At 37.5% G+C, this 15,749-nt stretch overlaps 2 protein-coding genes across 3 annotated transcripts in view; one reads left to right on the top strand and one right to left on the bottom strand.

The window, feature by feature from the left end:
• Positions 1–84, bottom strand: part of LOC104816751 (U4/U6 small nuclear ribonucleoprotein Prp31) — a 3,649-nt gene extending 3,565 nt beyond the window's left edge. The window contains exon 1 of one of the 2 annotated variants that reach the window (XM_010545692.1): positions 55–84. The gene's annotated coding sequence lies outside the window, so the exon portion shown is untranslated. The remainder of the gene's footprint in view (positions 1–54) is intronic. The other variant, XM_010545694.2, reaches the window with a different exon arrangement.
• A 1,119-nt stretch (positions 85–1,203) lies between these two features.
• LOC104816750 (putative potassium transporter 12) lies at positions 1,204–5,561 on the top strand. Its single transcript, XM_010545688.2, has 9 exons — positions 1,204–1,614; positions 1,934–2,162; positions 2,240–2,488; positions 2,656–2,706; positions 3,017–3,277; positions 3,442–3,494; positions 3,718–3,832; positions 4,003–4,257; positions 4,361–5,561. Exons 1-9 carry the CDS (start codon positions 1,369–1,371, stop codon positions 5,386–5,388), a joined length of 2,487 nt encoding a protein of 828 aa, XP_010543990.1. The 5' UTR covers positions 1,204–1,368; the 3' UTR covers positions 5,389–5,561.
• Positions 5,562–15,749: the final 10,188 nt, after the last annotated feature.

Raw genomic sequence — 15,749 nt, 5'->3', positions numbered from 1 at the left:
CAGCAGGAAAAAGCAAAACCCTAATCAGATGGAAACTGGAAAAAACAAGAGCACCTGAACTGAATTCCGATACAAGAAGAAAACGGGAGGATAAACGGAGGCTATCAAGCTATATAAAATGCAAACGAATGTATTAAATGGGCCTAGATTTGAAATTGGGCCTTCTTCGTATAAATGGGCTTATTTGATAAGAGAGAGAAAATTGAAAGAAGCATTTTATTTTTTTAACTTGGAAAGAAATAACCCGCCAATATTTTTAAGATTCATGGAAAAGCCCAAGTGATTTATTTGTAGAAATCTATCCATCTAAATAAATAAAAAAACATACGCCAACATACATCAGAAATGTATGTAATAGAATTAAATTGGTCTCATAAGTTTGGTGCGGACGATAAGGAAAACATGATAATAGGTGACTTTTAAAAAAGAAAATAAATCGTTTCTTAAAGTATTTAATGTTTTTTGTACGGATCCTGCCCATATTTTGCCTCTGTGTTTGAAGATATATAGTTGAAGCAATTAAATGTGTATGTACAATTCTCGATCAAAAATTCGGTGTGGGTGCGAGCAGGTATCCGGGACTTTTAGAGTAAAAATGTCTCGATCTCGATCTCGTTCTCGCGAGATCTGAATTTCCGTGATTTGGATATCTACGGTTGAACTCGAATATTCGCAGATATCCAATTGCCTGACTTTGCACAACTCAATCGTAAATATTCAGTTATCTCATATTCAATCTCGTTTGCAATCAGAATCCGTATCTCAAATACTCACGAACCAATATCCATTAACCCACAAATTTCGGATGTAAACGCGCACTCTATTGAAAATATTTTTAAGAGTTTATGGTAATTTATTTTTGGAAAAAAGATATGATTTTTTTTCCTTTCTATTCATTGAATTAGATTTTTTTAAAAATTGTAACAATTTTAAATCATTACTATTGATTGATATTTTACCAAAAATGGTTTTGCATTAACTAGGGAAGGTATCCAGACAGCAACCGACGTTGGGTTTCATGTCTTGATAATTTATTTATAGTTTTTAAAAATAATTAAATATTCCATTGTAGAAAAAAAACATACCGAAAATCATGTCAGACATCAGCCAATGATAATAAAGATAATAATAATAATAATAATAATAGTGTTTGCTTCAAACGATATGGGAAATACAAAGCTTGGACCTTTCCGTGCAATAATTTCTTGGTACCCGTGAGCCAGCCTCACTCAGTCACATCAAATGCAATAAAAGCCGTGAAAAGAACCACCCTTTGGAGATAATCTCGACGGGAATTAACGCTTTGTTAGCTCTCCGGATTCTTTTTCTTCCGTGGGTTTTCGGAATTCTGTTGGTGGACGAGCTCCAATGGAGGAAGAGGACAGGATCGAAGAAACCAGCAGCCTGAGACGTGTTGGAACCGGCGGAAGCAGCGGAGATCGACGGTGGGTCGACGGAAGTGAAGTGGACTCGGGATCGCCGCGGTTGTCGGAAAACATAGACGAAGGATATTATGGGACTTTGAGGAGAAGATTGGCGAAGAAACCCAAAAGAACCGATTCTCTTGATGTTGAAGCCATGGAAATTGCTGGTGCTCATGGTCACCACCTCAAGGTCATCCCTATTTTCTTTGACTCTCTTCAGTTTTACCCATGAGGAAATTTAGCTCCTTTTTAGGTGATTCGAACACATTGTTCTCTTTCTCGTGGTGGGTTTTCTGTTTCTTAGGGAATTATACTAGAATCTGAATCAGAACGTGTCACAAAGTCAACAGCAAAAAGACACCATCTCTTTTTAGCTATTCATGAACGAAATTTAGATTCTTTTCACCAAATGCAAATACTATACAGTGTTTTCCTGGTGGGTTTTTAGGGATACCGGAATCCAAGCCAGAATATTGTTGACAAGGTCTTGACTTCTTTGAATGAATCAGGATCCATCTCTTTGGGGCACAATGGCGTTAGCCTTTCAGACACTTGGTGTAGTGTATGGTGACATGGGAACAAGCCCTTTGTACGTTTTTGCTGATGTGTTCAGCAAGGTCCCCATAGAATCGGAAATCGATGTTTTGGGAGCCTTATCGCTAGTAATATACACAATCGCCGTAATTCCATTGGCGAAGTATGTATTTGTCGTCCTCAAAGCCAATGACAATGGAGAAGGTTAGCAAAGTTCTTGGTCTTGTCAATGGAGATCCATCTTTATATTGTGTGTTCTGAGTATATTTTCTCCTGTTCAGGTGGAACATTTGCTTTGTATTCACTTATTAGTAGGTATGCCAAGGTCAATATGCTGCCAAATCAACAACCTGCTGATGAACAGATTTCGAGTTTTAAGCTCAAACTCCCGACTCCTGAGCTGGAACGGGCATTACACATAAAGGAAGCTTTGGAGGCCAAAGGGTACTTGAAAACGCTTCTTCTTCTCTTGGTCCTAATGGGAACTTCCATGATTATTGGGGATGGCATTCTGACTCCTGCTATGTCCGGTGAGTTGAAGGGTTCCTATTGATTCATGCACTTTATCTGACTTTGATTATTATGATTACAATGTAAATTCCTCTTAAGCTTTCACAGTTTGAGAATCATTGCTTTAAATCATCACCATGGATTAAGAGACTGAGTTTTCTTTTCCCCTTTGTCCTTTCTAATGCAGTGATGTCTGCCATGAGCGGTCTTCAAGGTGAAGTAGAAGGATTTGAGACAAGTAAGCATCATTTACTCTTTCTTTCAAATGATCTATTCACTTGTCTAGACCACACAGATGATATTTTCTCGTAGCTCATGTTCCACTGCAAAAGATTCCCAATCACTGCACGTAACAATCAATTTCCCGTAACTCAAGCCCGTGTGTTCAGTTTGGTAAATTTAATCAGTAGGTGGAGCAATCATCTGAATTTTACGTGGTGGTTCATGAAAGAGCTCGATAAAAGTGACGTTAAAATTTCTATCTAGTTCCATTTGCCCAGTGATAGTAAACTTCATAATGTTTCTTTTTTTTTCTCGTTGTTTGTCAGATGAATTGGTTATCTCTTCGATCGTAATTCTCGTGGCTTTGTTTAGCATACAACGGTTTGGCACTGGTAAAGTGGGTTTTCTCTTTGCTCCTATACTGGCACTGTGGTTCTTCTCTATTGGTTCTATTGGAATCTATAATCTGGTGAAGTACAATATCACCGTCGTAAAGGCGTTGAACCCAACCTATATCTATCTGTTCTTCAAGAAGAATAGCAAACAAGCTTGGTCAGCTCTTGGTGGATGTGTTTTGTGCATCACAGGTAACATTCTCCTCAAAAACCCTGAAAAATTCATCTTCGAACAATGAATGAATCATTTGAAAGGGGGGAAAAGAAGCTTCTCTACTCGGTATTACATTTTCATTGCCTGATTATGAATCTCTTTTGTGAACGATGGGATGAACACATGTATCTGAACTCTGCAGGAGCCGAAGCAATGTTTGCAGATTTAGGGCATTTCTCTGTAGGAGCCATACAGGTTCGTTTTTGCATACTAACTTTGGCTCGTTGCTCTTAAAAAGTGAAGATTAGGATTGATATGCATGATGAATACATGAAGTACGATATATATGATGTATGACAATGCATGGTACATGAGACATACAGATTACAATAGTTATGGAGAATGATGCCTGTTATATAATGACCACAATGCTTGACATTGATGAAATCACGATGATTAACATCGTTTCTTGATGCAGATGGCCTTCACCTGTGTGGTGTTTCCATGCCTTCTCTTGGCTTACATGGGTCAAGCGGCTTATCTCACCGAACACCCCGAGTCATCAGCTAGAATATTCTATGATTCAGTTCCTGGTGATCAATCTGATTCTACATTCCTAACTTTATATATGATCGTGTATAAATCTGAAGTCTTGAATAATATACACGTGTATATATATATATATATGTGTGTGTGTGTCAGTGATAGTTATAATTCTGTGGAGTTGTCAAAATGCTAAACGTGTTGTGAATGTGTTGAACAGAGAGTCTGTTCTGGCCAGTGTTTGTGATAGCCACGTTAGCGGCCATGATTGCAAGCCAAGCCATGATCTCAGCAACATACTCATGCGTGAAGCAGGCCATGGCTCTCGGGTGTTTCCCGAGGCTGAAGATAATCCATACGTCGAAAAGACGGATGGGTCAGATTTACATCCCTCTCATCAACTGGTTTCTGCTGATCATGTGCATACTCGTCGTCTCCATCTTCAGGAGCACAACTCGTATCGCCAATGCTTACGGTTCTCTCCCCGTTTTTCCATATTCCCTTACACAAAATCGGGTTTTGGGTTTCGTTTTCGTTTCTTCACTGCAACATGGCTTTGGATTCTTTTTTTATTTCAGGCATAGCAGAAGTCGGGGTGATGATAGTGAGCACAATCTTGGTGACACTGGTTATGGTTCTCATATGGCAAACCAATCTCTTTCTCGCCCTTTGTTTCCCGCTCTTGTTTGGATCCGTGGAAGCGATTTACTTGCTAGCTGTTCTCTCCAAGATCAAGGAAGGCGGGTGGCTACCACTGGTTTTTGCGAGTTTCTTCCTTACCATAATGTACATCTGGAACTATGGGAGCGTTCTGAAGTACCAGAGTGAGGTTCGGGAGAGAATTTCAATGGATTATATGCGAGAACTTGGATCCACATTGGGCACAGTACGTGTCCCCGGGATCGGACTGCTCTACAACGAGCTCGTCCATGGCATACCCTCCATTTTCGGGCAGTTCTTGCTTAGCCTCCCGGCCATCCACTCCACTATTGTCTTTGTCTGCATCAAATATGTTCCTGTCCCTGTTGTCCCTCAAGAAGAGAGGTTCCTCTTCAGAAGGGTATGTCCTAAAGATTACCACATGTTCAGATGCATCGCCAGGTACGGTTACAAGGATGTCAGAAAAGAAGATCCTCGGGTTTTCGAGCAGCTTCTCATCGAAAGCCTCGAGAAGTTCTTGAGACGGGAAGCTCAAGAAGACGCTTTAGAGAGCACTCTGATCGATCTTGAACCCGACAGCATCTCCATTGGTGAGATGCCCACCAACCAGGACGAGCTAAGAATCCCTCTGATCCATCACAGAAGCCAAGTAGTAGCAGAGGAACCCGAGTCAGAGCCATTGCCATCTTCCAGTGTAGGAGCTGCAATGGAGGAAGATCCAGCTTTGGAATACGAGCTCTCAGAGCTGAGGGAAGCAACGGAATCGGGGCTGACGTATTTGCTGGCCCATGGTGATGTCAGAGCGAAGAAGAACTCGATTTTTCTGAAGAAACTGGTGATCAATTACTTGTACGCGTTTCTCAGGAGGAATTGCAGAGCAGGAGCTGCCAATCTGCGTGTGCCTCACATGAACATTCTTCAAGCTGGGATGACATATATGGTCTGAAAGTTTGATTCTTTTGTTACAGTTTCGTGATCTTTTTGTATAATGTTCATAATTTCCATGAAATACGGCTTGATTCAAAGATTTGTTCGGGGCTGAATAATTTTTTTTAAAAAAAAAACAGGATTCAGACAATGTTTTTTGTGTTGCGTTTGAGTTCTGGGTTAGTTTCTTGATGTCCCCCCTCCCCCCTTGTAGTTTGTAGTGGTCTTTTGCCTTGAACCAAAAGCAAAGGTTTAAAATTCTTTTGATGGTTCGTACTCTTCTTGTTTTTGGTGAATAAATAAGGGGATTTTGGATTTTGGTTTGGTCGGATATGAATTTTTTTTAGGAGCAATTGGCAAAGTGTACCAAAACAAAAATGAAATTTGCAAAATACCTCACAAAAAACAACTTTTATATAATATTTTTTTTCTAAATATCCAAATTATCCTTTATATTATTTTTTTACGATTGTATGATAATCTATCTTTTAAAAATCGGTAAGTTTTGCTATTTGATCTTCTTTTTTCTCTAATATTTTCTCTATCTCCTCTATTTCTTATATAATTTATATAATTTATTCAAATACTCTTCTCGTTGATTTTTTTTTGTGATATCCTGATCATTTTTTTGCATGCACATAAGGTGTTTGATGAAATATCTGTACCAGAAAACTGCGGCAGATAACCTACGATCTATGAAAAATAACATGCGCTCTGCAGCAGGTCATTTGGCATGCGGCAGGTCACTTGCGGCACCTGGCAAGTCAGCTGCAGTATCTGCAACCTATGACTATCGTCCTGCGGACTTGTGGATCTGCGGCTATCGCCTTGCGGACCTACGATTATCGCCCTGTGGTACCTGTAGACGTGCAGCTATTGCCCTGAGAACCTGCGGCTATCGTCTGCGGTACCTGCGGTTATCGCCCTGCGGTACCTACGGCTATCGCCCTGCGACCTGCGGCTATCGTGCTGCGGACCTGATAATTGCGATCGTGATTTTACTACGACCATATAACTACGACTACGACTCACTACGACCATATAACTACGACTACGACTCACTACGACCATATAACTACAACTACGACCAGATAATTACGACCGTGATTTTATTGCGACCATATAACTACGACTATGACTCACTACGACCATATAACTACAACTACGGTCAGATTATGCATGTTATTTCATTATGACTATATAACTACGACTACGACTCACTACGACCATATAACTATGACTACGACCATATAACTATGACTACGACCAAATAATTACGACTGTGATTTCACTATGACCATATAACTACGACTAGGATCAGATAATTACGACTGTGATTTTACTATAACTAGATAACTACGACTACAACCAGATAATTGTGACCGTAATTTCACTACGACCATATGACTACGACTACGACCAGATAATTACGACTGTGATTTCACTACAACTATCTTTTAGAAATCGGAACGTTTTGTTATTTGATCTTATTTTTTCTCCAACATTCTCTATCTCCTCTATTTCTTACAGTTTATCTAATCTATTCAAATATTCTTCTGGTTGATTTCTTTTTCAATGATATTCTGATAATTTTTTTGTATGCACATAAGGTGTTTGATGAAACGTCTGTAAGAGAAAACTGTAGAAGACGACTTGACGTCTATGAAAAATGACCTACGTTTTGCGGTAAATGACCTATAGCCTACGATAGATGACCTATGGTCTGTCAGATTATCTGCGGTCTGCGGCAGGTCATCTTCGGCACCTACGGCTTACGGTAGGTCACCTACGGCACATATCGCACCTACTAATATGCAAGTGTTTTTTCACCTACTAACATGCAAGTGTTTTTCTATACTTATATAACAAAACAAAATCAATATAAGTATTTTTTCATGTATACGGAGGAAAATGAAATTCATGCAAGTATTTTTTGTGACAATCTACCTTTTAGAAATCAGAACGTTTTGCTATTTGATCTTATTTTTTCTCTAACGTTTTCTTTACCTCCTCTATTTCTTACAGTTTGTGTTACCTATTCAAATACTCTTTTAGTTGATTTCTTTTTCTGTGATATTCTGATCATTTTTTTTGTATACACATAAGGTGTTTGATGAAATATCTGTAAAAGAAAACTGTAGAAGATCACTGTCGTATGTGAAAAATGACCTACGTTCTGCGGTAAATGACATATATAGCCTACGGCAGATGACCTACGGTCTGCAAGATGACCTGCATGCGGCAGGTTATCTTCGGCACCTACGGCTTGCGGTAGGTCACCTATGGCACATATCGCACCTACTAACATGCAAGTGTTTTTCTATACTTATATAAGAAAACAAAATCAATATAAGTGTTTTTTCATGTATACGGAGGAAAACGAAATTCATGCAAGTATTTTTTATGACAATCTATCTTTTAGAAATCGGAACGTTTTGCTATTTGAACTTATTTTTTCTCTAACATTTTCTTTACCTCCTCTATTTCTTACAGTTTGTTTAATCTATTCAAATACTCTTCTACTTGATTTCTTTTTTTGTGATATTTTGATCATTTTTTTTGTATGTACATAAGGTGTTTGATGAAATATCTGTAAAAGAAAACTATAGAAGATGACCTGCCGTCTGTGAAAAATAACATACGTTCTGCGGTAAATGACATATATGGCCTATGGCACATGACCTATGGTCTGCAAGATGACCTGCGGTCTGCGGCAGGTCATCTTCGGCACCTACGGCTTGCGGTAGATCACTTACGGCACATATCACACCTACTAACATGCAATTATTTTTTCACGAAACTCATGCAAGTATTTTTCTATACTTATATAAGAAAACAAAATCAACATAAGTGTTTTTTCATGTTTACGGAGGAAAACGAAATTCATGCAAGTATTTTTTGTGACAATCTATCATTTAGAAATCGGAACGTTTTACTATTTGATCTTATTTTTTCTCCAACATTTTCTTTATTTCTTCTATTTCTTACAGTTTATTTAATCTATTCAAATACTCTTCTAGTTGATTTCTTTTTCTGTGATATTCTGATCATTCTTTTTGTATGCACATAAGGTGTTTGATGAAACATCTGTAAAAGAAAACTGTAGAAGATGACCTGCCGTTTGTGAAAAATGACATACGTTGTGCGGTAAATGACCTATATAGCCTACGGCAGATGACCTACGGTCTGCCAGATGACCTGCGGCCTGCGGCAGGTCATCTTCGGCACCTACGGCTTGCGGTAGATCACCTACGATACATATCGCACCTACTAACCTTTAAGTGTTTTTTCACGAAACTCATGCAAGTTTTTTCTATACTTATATAAGAAAACAAAATCAATATAAGTGTTTTTTTATGTATACGGAGGAAAACGAAATTCATTCAAGTATTTTTTGTGATAATCTATCTTTTAGAAATCGGAACGTTTTGCTATTTGATCTTATTTTTTCTCCAATATTTTTTTATCTCCTCTATTTCTTACAGTTTGTTTAATCTATTCAAATACTCTTCTAGTTGATTTCTTTTTCTGTGATATTTTGATCATTATTTTATATGCACATAAGATATTTGATGAAATATCTGTAAAAAAAAAGTGTAGAAGATGACCTGCCATAAGTGAAAAATGACCTACGCTATGCGGTAAATGACCTATAGCCTACGACAGATGACCTACGGTCTGCCAGATGACCTGCGGCCTGTAGCAGGTCATCTTCGGTACCTACGGCTTGCGGTAGGTCAACTACAACACTTGTCGCACCTACTAACCTGCAAGTATTTTTTACGAAACTCATACAAGTGTTTTTCTATACTTATATAAGAAAACAAAATCTATATAAGTATTTTTTTTCATATGTGTGGAGAAAAACCAAATTTGTGCAAGTGTTTTTTTATAAATGCAGAAAATCTGCAGGTTATATTAATATAGAAGGGTATGATGGTTATTTTAACTTTTAAAAAAATAGAATACAAAGATTACAATAGTAGAAATATAGAATGCAAAGACGACCATTTATGCAAATTTTCCCTTTTTTTATTTGAATATTACATTCATTCAATTTTGTTTACGATTTTTATGTAGATTTTGATTATATTCAAATTATAAAACAATATTTATATAACATAATTGTTTCATATTTTTACTAGTTTTATATCTGCATTTAGATGCATTAATCTAATTTATAGTTAATATTTATTTTTATCTATTTGACTTTAATCGCTTTAATTATTCGATCATTCAACAAAATTAATCGTTTTTTGGACGACGTTGTGTTGTGTCTACTTGTCTCTTTCCACAATGTATAAATCCTATGTTGATATGGCACTTTTTGACCGGTTTTTATTATATTGTTCGAAGAAAACCAATGAGTAATTTTGATTGTTGCCTGTGTATGCCATAAAACCGGAACCAGACCACCAGAATCCGGTTTTGTTATTATTTTTAGTTTTAACCAAACCAAGCCCAACTAAATTTCTAAACCAATTCATTTTCTACTTTTAATTCATTCAATTTCTGCTACAGTTGATATTCAGTGAAAAAAAATATATTAAAAATAAAACAAATTGCATTTGGATTGAATTTAAACCGAATTTGGTTTAGTGCCATCTCGGTTTGAATACCAACCGGACCGGATTTCTCTGTGCACCATTCCGTTTTTGAACCCTTGATTCTGTTAATATATTTTGTTTTTCATTTTCCTTGGAAAAGAAAAGGAGGACACCACCTTTCAACTACTCATCATCGCCGGTGGAAGGAGATGAAGTGTAACTCTCGGATCCAAAGTCTCTTTCTCTCTCTCTGGTTGTATAATTTCATCTGTTCAGATCTGTGGTATTAACTTTTAGGGAAAGTTTGAGAAAAATGGAAATCGGAAGAATGAAGAATCAAATGGAAAATGAAGAAAAGAAGAAGAGAGAGAATCGTGAAAATGTTTTTATGATTTCATTCATGTAAAATGAAGTGTTTATATACATACATCTCTCACAAATATCCATAACAAACTCATAACAAACTCACAATTATTTTTAACAGAAAATATTCTAATATTCTAATATTCCCCCTCAAGTGTGTATCATCTTAAGGATGCACACTTGACACTTACAAATATTGAAACAAAATATGAAACTCCAACCAATAGTCAGATCTTCAAAAGTCAGAAAGAAAAACTTGAACAAGGCCTTGCATACTGAGCAGCAACGGAAAAAAAAAACTTCACCAGTAACAACAACTCTCAACATTCCCTATTTGCAGCGGTTCTTTCACCAGCAACAACTGTAAGACTAGCTTCCACCATCATCAAATCGACAAAGAAGAAGAAGAAGAAAAAAACCGAAGCCTCCACGGCTTGAATAACACGGCCATTAAGACCGAAAAATCATATTCGATGTTGATTGAAAAGTAAACGAAACCTCCACGGCTTGAATAACACGATCATTAAGACCGAAAAATCACAATCGATGTTGGTTGAAAAATAAACACGATCGTAGACATGATACGATCGGAACACGATCATAAGATCATAGGTATGATGAATCGGTATATTTCACCGAGAAAGAAACTGAACCAAGAACAAATTTCTGATATGAGAAGACACCGAAGAGAACCATCGGCACTGAAGAAAAGAAACAGATTAGAAAGAGAAACTGTTCCTGCACGGAGATCGCGACTTCGAAGATGGTGACCATGAGAGAGAAGAGATCGACGATGAAGAAGACTTAGACCAACCATTGGTGTTGAAGAGATGAAATACAAAGGGGTTGAGAAGAAAAAATGAGGAGAAAAGTAGATGCTGAGTAAAACCTAAAAATCCAGTGGGATTGGAGAAACATCCAAGGAAGTTCTCAAATGGGGTCCGGCTCTATGAGCTCCTGGGCCTTGCAAAGCCAACCACAGCCATGACCTTTTCAAATATGAAAAAGTCGGCAAAGATTATAGGAGGCGGTAGAGATGCGGAAGATCACGTAAATAAAATGTTTGAGTAGGAGTAATTTTATCAAACACCTTATACGCAATATAAGGTCATCTTCATCTTTATCATCTCTTTCTTCCTGATCCTCCATATTTAGAGATTTGTAGATAGATAGTAGGAAATCAATCTCACAGGCTTCATACCATATTAACTTTATGGGAAAGTTTGAGAAAAATGGAAATCGGAAGAATGAAGAATCAAATGGAAAATGCAGAAAAGAAGAAGAGACAGAATCGTGGAAATGTTTTTATGATTTCATTCATGTAAAATGATGTGTTTATATACATACATCTCTCACAAATATCCATAACAAACTCATAACAAACTCACAATTATTTTTAACAGAAAATATTCTAATATTCTAATATTCCCCCCTCAAGTATGTATCATCTTAAGGATGCACACTTGACACTTACAAATATTGAAACAAAATATGAAACTCCAACCAATAGTCAGATCTTCAAAAGTCAGAAAGAAAAACTTGAGCAAGGCCTTGCATACTCAGCAGCAACGGAAAAAAAAACTTCACCACCAACAACAACTCTCAACATTCCCTATTTGCAGCGGTTCTTTCACCAGCAACATCAGCAAGACTAGCTTCCACCATCATCAAATCGACAAAGAAGAAGAAGAAAAAAAAACCGAAGCCTCCACGGCTTGAATAACACGGCCATTAAGACCGGAAAATCATATTCGATGTTGATTGAAAAGTAAACGAAGCCTCCACGGCTTGAATAACACGGCCATTAAGACCGGAAAATCACAATCGATGTTGGTTGAAAAGTAAACACGGTCGTAGACATGATACGATCGGAACGCGATCATAAGATCATAGGTATGATGAATCGGTATATTTCACCGAGAAAGAAACTGAACCAAGAACAAATTTCTGATATGAGAAGACACGGAAGAGAACCATCGGCACTGAAGAAAAGAAACAGATTAGAAAGAGAAACTGTTCCTGTACGGAGATCGTGACTTCGAAGATGGTGACCATGAGAGAGAAGAGATCGACGATGAAGAAGACTTAGACCAACCATTGTTGTTGAAGAGATGAAATACAAAAAGGTTGAGAAGAAAAAATGAGGAGAAAAGTAGATGCTGAGTAAAACCTAAAAATCCAATGGGATTGGAGAAACATCCAACAATATGAAAAAGTCGGCAAAGATTATAGGAGACGGTAGAGATGCGGAAGATCACGTAAATAAAATTTTTGAGTAGGAGTAATTTTATCAAACACCTTATACGCAATATAAGGTCATCTTCATCTTTATCATCTCCTTCTTCATGTTCCTCCATATTTAGAGATTTGTAGATAGATAGTAGGAAATCAATCTCACAGGCTTCATACCATATTAACTTTCTGGGAAAGTTTGAGAAAAATGGAAATGGAAGAATGAAGAATCAAATGGAAAATACAGAAAAGAAGAAGAGCGAGAATCGTGGAAATGTTTTTATGATTTTATTCATGTAAAATGATGTGTTTTATATACACACATCTCTCACAAATATCCATAACAAACTCATAACAAACTCACAATTATTTTTAACAGAAAATATTCTATTATGTGGTTTGTTGAACGAATCATAGAAGGATTCTTTTTATCCATTCATCGCGGCAATCTTCGATCTCGTTTTCGTCTCCGGATCCGGTTGCAGCCCTGGACACAGTCATGAATCCCTTCTCTTCTGGAATGCGTCTCAGCTCAGGTACACGATTTGTTGCTCCCATCGGAATAGGGAATGAATTCGGTCCGTTTTTGTCGCCGGTTTGTTTTACGTGTGTTCTGTTGAAATCAGAAGATTCTACCATTTTCAAGGTTCTAGAGCTGAATGTAGCGTTTTCCGCTTGGTGTTGGGGTGAAATGTTGTTTGAAAATGAAGTTGCTCGGAAAATGTAGTGAGAATTCCAAGTGATTGAGCTTCGAGTCTGCTGATACTGCCGGATTATTTTGGATGTGTTAGATTTTATCAGCCGATATGATTGTATCAGTGTATGCTTTGTTCTTTAAGTAGAAAGGTAGAAGATGAGAGAGAGACAAGTGAAGTTTTAAGTAAATTAGGAGAGTATTAGAGAGTATTTTCTCGGTTGTTTTGGTTTGTTTGGGTTGTTACGGTTTGTTATTTTTGGTTTACTATTTTGAATTTCGTTTTTCTGTTTTCCGCTTTATTTTTCAGGTTGTATAAAGTGTTATGACACTTGTTGTTTTCAATTTATGAGAAAATCAGAAAATGTTTCACAAACTTCTCTTTCTTTCGCTGATGAATCCTTCTCTCGATTTCTGTTCTAGCTTTCGTTTTCTTCACTTTGATATGGTATCAGAGCGATATTAGCTCCGCTATCAGATTTCTTTCTTTTGATTTCACTTTCGTTTTCGATATCATGTCTACTCCTGAAATTTCCGGTGATTCTGATCATGCCGATGCTCAAGGTGCTAATTCATCTGGTTCTTCAAATTCGAGTAGTTCTGATCCGTATTCTAGTCCATATTTCCTTCACGCAGCTGATTCTTCAAGTCTGCAACTGGTTCCCGTCAAACTTCAAGGTCAGATGAACTACACTGTTTGGGCTCGAGCTATGGTCAAGGCGTTGAATATGAAAAACAAATTAGGGTTCGTCCTTGGAACGGTGGTGAAGCCTGATCTGGCACATCCAGAATATGGCGCTTGGTCTCGATGTAACGATGCGGTTTGTACAGGGATCAACAATTCTGTAAGTCCTGACACACACTCTCAGATTGTTTAACTGGATGAAGCTGATCAGATCTGGCGTTACTTAGAACAATGCTATAAGCAGAAGAATGTTTCAAAGGTTTATAGTATTCAACAACAGCTAGACAATATTCATCAAGGTTCTATGGATCTTAATGTCTATTATACTAAGCTGACTACTCTTTGGGATGAATTGCGTCATTACGAACCTAATCCGGAATGTCACTGTCGTGGTTGCTCTTGTGGTGGTTGCACTTGTCAGATATCTGAACAATGGATTAAGCTGTTTGAACGACGTAATGTTGTCAAATTTTTGATGAGGCTCAATGATTCTTACTCTGTTCCTCGTAGACAGATTCTTATGACTGATCCATTGCCAAATCTTAATCAAACTTACAATCTATATCTCAAGAGGAACAACAGCGGCTTATCTTGTTGGTTGTAATGCTCTACGATGATCCGTGATATGACATTTTGACTATGTATTGATTCATTGATTTATGAATGCATTACTTTTCCCGTTATATGATTAGCATGTTTGTTATATTACGGTAAATATCCTTGAATCATTGCAGATGATTCTAAACTCCCTAGTCAGTTATCATTGTGGGAACAATGATGAATTAAGACCAGCATGATGTGTGATAGATGATTATGATCATGTGCATTGGATGCAAATCACAATCATGGGTTCTCGTTTGGAACGAGTTACTGGATGACCCGCATGAGATTGTCACATGGACATGAGTCATGACTTGAATTTCATACAGCGGTTCGTTCTTGGATCCTCAGACCTGAGATGTCTAGAGTATCTGATATGAGGAGTGACGTGTCTTGACTGCGTCAAACGTCGTCTTTAACCGGATGATCATAATGGCGTTGCTCATATGCAGATAGTAGACATGCAATACGAGACTTGTTGATCACTTGTGTGACGAGCTTTAAATTTATACCCGACACACAACTAATCCGCAAGTATACGGATGTCGTAGTACCGGGGTCGAACACAAGGACTTAAGCGGTTAAGCTAGGAATCGACTAAAACTAGGAAAATGGAGAAAATAAAATCAGAGAATTGTTTTTATTGGTTTTCGTAAGTTGCAGAAAATTAAAAGAAAGAAAGTAAAATCAAAGACAATCACAATTCAAGAGGAGATAATCGATGGGAAAGGTTATGGGAATCGGGTTTCACCGAATCATGCAAGGATGCCGTAAGGAAATATTGGACCTAGATCATGCTTGTTCTAAAGTGAGGGATTCCAAGACTAAGGTCGGGTTCGGCTCTCTCAAACCGAAAACCCGTTATCCAAGAGAGTACTCTATCCACTTTCGTGGCTTAGAGTGAAATTCCAGAATGCATTAAATTCCCTTGTCACGATCCTAAATTGGATTGAATCGAATTTCTTCGCATTCAATCTCAGCTCATTTCAATGAATGCACCAAGAATCAAGAATCCATGTCTCCATGAAATTCTCAATCATAAATTCTACCCAAGAGATTTTCATCCAATGGGAAGCATTAAACACCATTCATTAAACTCTAGCAATCAAACCCAAACAATTTCATCACTCAATTCAACAAATCCTAGGTTTCCCTAAACATTCATTCAAGAGAGATGAGAGATAATCATGAAGAACAAAATTCCATTCATTGCAAGAGTTTGAAAGCATAAACAAAGCATAATCTTGGGTCCAAAGTGA

Source organism: Tarenaya hassleriana, unplaced genomic scaffold (genome assembly GCF_000463585.1).
Source record: "Tarenaya hassleriana unplaced genomic scaffold, ASM46358v1 Cleome26, whole genome shotgun sequence".
Lineage (NCBI taxonomy): Eukaryota > Viridiplantae > Streptophyta > Magnoliopsida > Brassicales > Cleomaceae > Tarenaya > Tarenaya hassleriana.
This window is presented reverse-complemented; position numbering and strand designations above follow the sequence as displayed.

Excerpts from the sequence above, each read along its gene's own strand:
- LOC104816750 (XM_010545688.2), top strand. The coding sequence starts at position 1,369 with ATGGAGGAAGAGGACAGGATCGAAGAAACCAGCAGCCTGAGACGTGTT. Across the intron at positions 2,163-2,239 it reads AGCCAATGACAATGGAGAAG|GTGGAACATTTGCTTTGTAT; the intron begins GTTAGCAAAGTT and ends TCTCCTGTTCAG. Across the intron at positions 2,489-2,655 it reads TCTGACTCCTGCTATGTCCG|TGATGTCTGCCATGAGCGGT; the intron begins GTGAGTTGAAGG and ends TTTCTAATGCAG.